The sequence below is a fragment of the Microtus ochrogaster genome, linkage group LG5, assembly GCF_000317375.1.
Source record: "Microtus ochrogaster isolate Prairie Vole_2 linkage group LG5, MicOch1.0, whole genome shotgun sequence".
Lineage (NCBI taxonomy): Eukaryota > Metazoa > Chordata > Mammalia > Rodentia > Cricetidae > Microtus > Microtus ochrogaster.
This window is the reverse complement of record NC_022031.1, coordinates 40,420,770-40,425,427: the sequence shown is the minus strand read 5'-3', so window position 1 is coordinate 40,425,427 and position 4,658 is coordinate 40,420,770. Positions and strand designations below refer to the sequence as shown.

The 4,658-nt window shown below is 42.6% G+C and overlaps 1 protein-coding gene across 2 annotated transcripts in view; it reads right to left on the bottom strand.

Moving 5' to 3' along the window:
* The window catches only part of Trmt10b (tRNA methyltransferase 10B), a 19,584-nt gene that overhangs the window by 2,918 nt on the left and 12,008 nt on the right, over window positions 1-4,658 (bottom strand). For both annotated transcript variants that reach the window (XM_005362124.3, XM_026786818.1), the window contains 2 exons: window positions 3,165-3,243; window positions 2,307-2,374 (listed from right to left, as the gene is read on the bottom strand). In XM_005362124.3, coding sequence (XP_005362181.1) covers window positions 2,307-2,374; window positions 3,165-3,243 — 147 coding nt within the window. The remainder of the gene's footprint in view (window positions 1-2,306; window positions 2,375-3,164; window positions 3,244-4,658) is intronic.

The following is a 4,658-nucleotide window of genomic DNA, read 5'->3' as shown; positions in this document are numbered from 1 at the left end:
TCTCTGCAATAGCTCTTCCCCACCTGCCTGTCTCAGGAGGATGTGACAAGGCAGGAGGTGAGTGTCATCCTTGTCTCTGCAATAGCTCTTCCCCATTCTCAACTGTTTGTTTAAAAATCTCAAATCTAAGAAATCTCAGAGACTCATTAAATTAATTCCCACTCCTGTCATCTGCCAGCTAACACGTTACCAAATTTGCCTGAAAGTGAGCACAGACATCTAACAATTAGCATCTCAAGGAGAGCAATGGTGGTCTCCTTTAATACACTACTTTTTCATTTCTGAAAATCCTATAAGATTATTTAGGGGAGGGAAATGGGAGGCTGGGAGGAGGCGGAAATTTTTTTTTTCAATTAAAAAAAAAAGATGATTTAACACACAACTGTACTATTAAAGTCTCCCTGATGTCTCTTCTAAATCTTTCCCCTAGTCTATAATCCAGTCAAGGTGTCCATAGTGCACTTGACAGGTTTTCATTTAGAGAGCTCAATCCACAGGCAGGATTCTCCTGCCATGGGCTCCCAGGCAGATGGGGCCATAGACACGTCACTGTATTTAACAATGTGTTTTTTTCCCCCCTTTGGTTTTTCGAGACAGGGTTTCTTTGTGGCTTTGGAGCCTGTCCTGGAACTAGCTCTGTAGACCAGGCTGGTCTCGAACTCACAGAGATCAGCCTGCCTCTGCCTCCCGAGTGCTGGGATTAAAGGCGTGCGCCACCATCGCCCGGCCAATGTGTTATTTTTTACATTCTTTTAAAACTATCCGTTTGTTTTAGTCTCTATTACAGTGGCTTTTTGGAGCGTCCCATTGTCTTGCAGAATGTCCCATCCTAGACTTGTTGTTTCCTCATGATTAAATTTACATTTTTCAAATTTTGAGCAAGAATTCTTGACAGGAAAGAGTAGCACACCAGGAGACAGAATGTCTCTCCTAGTGATACTCAGGCTCATAAAATTTGGAGATAATGATAACCAACAATGGCTTCACTGTAATGGTACACTGTGCCTTGGTACTCTGCCAGGGCACACTGAGTATGTACCTCAGATAGCTGGTAATTGTTTCACTTAATCCACTGCCTGAACCATTGACTACACTGGGAGCAACAAAAACAATGACTTCCTAATTCCTATTAGCGGACTTCTGTAGGAGACCACTGCCCCTTTTTAGATTATTATTATTATTATGACACGAAGGAACACTTAGTTTTGTTTTGTTTTTTCAAGACAGGGTTTCTCTGTGTAGCTCTGGCTATCCTGGAACTTGCTCTGAAGACCAGGCTGGCCTTGAAGTCACAGAGATCCGCCTGCCTCTGCCTCCCGAGTTCTGGGATTAAGTGTGTGTGTGTTTAACCATGCCTTGGCAGAACACTTAATTTCAAATACTTAGCTGTACTTAGTTTTAAAACTAAGTATCATCTGTGTTAAACATGTGCTTCATATATGTCTGTCTCACACAAAATACTTCTACATACATGATAAACACATGTAAAACAGACCAACAAATATACCTAAGAAAAGTAAACCATGGCGCCTTGTGAGTTGAGGGGTCCAAGGTGGGATGGACACTTATTTCTCACTATGTTCCTTTCTGCAAATGTAAACTATTATGTCTTTTTAATGTATGCTAATTAGTGAACAGAAGCAAAAAATTAAGATTTGTATAATAGAAACAAAAATTAAAACTTCAGTAACAGTTTAATTATTCCAATGAAGCTCCAATTCAACAAAAGACACCTGAACAAGGGGCTGGACAGATGGCTCAGTGGTTAAGAGCATTTGCTGTTCTTACAGAGGACCTGGGTTTGATTCCCAGTACCTATAGGTGACTAACAAGAATCTATAACTATAGTTCTAGGGGATCTGATGCCCTCTTCTGACCAGGCATGCACACGGTGATGACAGACATATATATGAGCAAAACATTCATATCCATAAAATAAAAAATAAATCTGAAGAAGCCTGGACAGTTCTACTGATTTGAGATCCTGTGGGAATACGACTCTCACACCAGTAAGAAAGTTAGCCTAGAAGAAGCCAACTATCTCTCCCAGAAAACCAAGTGTGGAAAAGTGCTAAGCCAAGATCAGAGCCATCCTGGCAGAAAGAAGAGAAGAAGCAAAATGGCTGTGTCTCCATCACCAAGAACGTCTACTCTGACTTCAGGTTCTGCTCCTGAAGGCCGGCCCGAGGAGAAGGGGCACTTCCAGGCAGGAGGGTGTTCTAGGAACAAGCTCTTCTTGATCCCATGCAGGGAACAGGGCTAGTCCTTCTGGGTAAGATAACAACGGGGCTAAAATGTATACTTACCTTCTGAATGCTTTCATCTACAAGTCCACCAATGACGTAAACCGTGTTCTGATCAAGGTCTTCAAGGGCTAATGAAAAAAATGAAGGCCACTGAGATCAAATTTGTTTTATAATTTCTAAATCCAAAGAAAGCAAAAGGAAAGAAATATCACCAATGTGATAAAACAAACAAACAACAAAACAACAAAAGCTAATCCTCTGATGACAGAGCAGACAGCAGATGTGAAAATGCGTGCGTGTGCTCGAAGTGACACTGTTAGGAAGGAAGCAGGACCAGAACTTCAGAGGACCACGACCAACCTAATACTAGCAAGTGTGAAAACTATATCAGACAGGATATTCTGTGTGCGTGAGAGTGTGTAATGTATACCCATGTATATATATATGGTGTGTGTGATACACACACACCATATATATAGAGAACACTTTCTTTTTAAAAAAATATTTATTATGTATACAATATTCTGTCTGTGTATATGTCTGCAGGCCAGAAGAGGGCACCAGACCTCATTACAGATGGTTGTGAGCCACCATGTGGTTGCCGGGAATTGAACTCGGGACCTTTGGAAGAACAAGCAATGCTCTAAACCACTGAGCCATCTCTCCAGCCCGAGAACACTGTTTTTAATATATATATTTAAATATATGTTATAAACACACACACACACACACACACACACACACACACACACAGAGTCCAACTGGAGATGGGACTAACCTTGACAGCACTGGGTATCTGCCCATCCCCCCAGTTTCTCCTCCCCCGTTCTCTTGGATGGAGTGAGTACCAATGATGATGAGACAAAAAACGAGGAACAAAGTCTTCCATGAAGTCAGGTGGGCAGAGAAGGTACTTACCCTGTTCTGAGTCGGGAGTCAGGTACACAAGGCTTTCCAGAGGAAATAAACTAAAGCAGTCTTCTTCTGTCACGTCTAGCTGGAACACAGAGATTAGCGCACAGGTGGGGTGGCGTTAGGACAGCATGGTGCACACTCACACAGTTCCTGGGCATCTAGTGCTTCTCGGGCACAGCTCCACTGTCCTGGGAGCTGCAGGTCTGAAAGATTCTTGCAAAGTGCTTAGCTGAAACAAACAGACAAACACACAAGCACAGACACAAACCACGGAAATGAGACAGAAAGTGACCAGGGCTCCCAGAAGGACAGGGAGCACACGCCAGTACTACAGGTATGGGAGTTCCACACCAGGGAGGACTTTCCAGTGAGAGGAATACTAGAGCCCAGTTTCTGGGAAGAGGGGAGGTCGACAAATGTGAAAGAAACTCAAAGCAAAGGCAATCACCTCAGACAGGAACACAGGACACAGGAAAGACAGCTAGTGTGCAGCCCCACACAACACACCTCACACCTCTAGCTTCTGGGGCTCCACCAGGGAAGGCTGCAATAACTTAGTCCAGGCTACACAGCGGCACGAAGGGGCACTTTTAGTGACATTCTATAAGACAGATCTGGGTCTCACTTGCATATCTGCTGCTACCTTTATGAGCTCCTAAGCACAGAGATGGGAAGTCCTGTAGTTCTTCCTAAAAGACACCGTAAAGCCACAAGGCTTCTAAAAATGGCATTTCTCTTTCTTCTAACAACCATGTTTCCTGCCTCTCCATGACTGTTTCCCAAAAACATTACGAGGAAGTGGGTTAGTATGAACTAGATGGGGTGTAAAACACAGTCCTAGACACTGGGAATATCAGTTTGCCAAGGCAGGGCAAGAACAAGAAAAATGCAATACAAGAACTAAGGCAAGAATCTGGGACTTTTTAGAGTGCAACAGTAAATACATCATTTCTATTCAGACACTGCACTGCCCACAGCACCCATGGGACTGGTTCCAAGATGGTCCCACAGACACCAAAATCTAAGCATGCTCAAGTCTCTTATAAAAATGCCAGTGTTTACATTTAAGCTAGATGCTCCTGAAGACTTTACACCATCTCTAGACTATCTTAATACCCAGGACACATAAACAGTTCTTACGCTGTACTTTTACTTTCCTGGTTTTGGAGACAGGGGTCTCACAATGGCCTAGGACTCACTATGCAGTTCAGGCCAGCTTCAGATTTGACAGTCTTCTGTCTCAGTCTCTGAAGTGCTGGGTTACAGACGTGAGCCACCACACCCAGTTATATTTTATTGTAGAGAATACATGACAATAAAAAAGTATGTGTTCACTACAGATGCAATTTTTTTTTTTTTTTTTTTTTTTTTTTTTTCGAAACAGGGTTTCTCTGTGGCTTTGGCATGGGTCCTGTCAATGCCTCAGACAAAACTCTGATTTAGTAATTTCATACAAGGAAATGAATAGGGTTTTTCAATCTATTTTTTTTTTTTTTT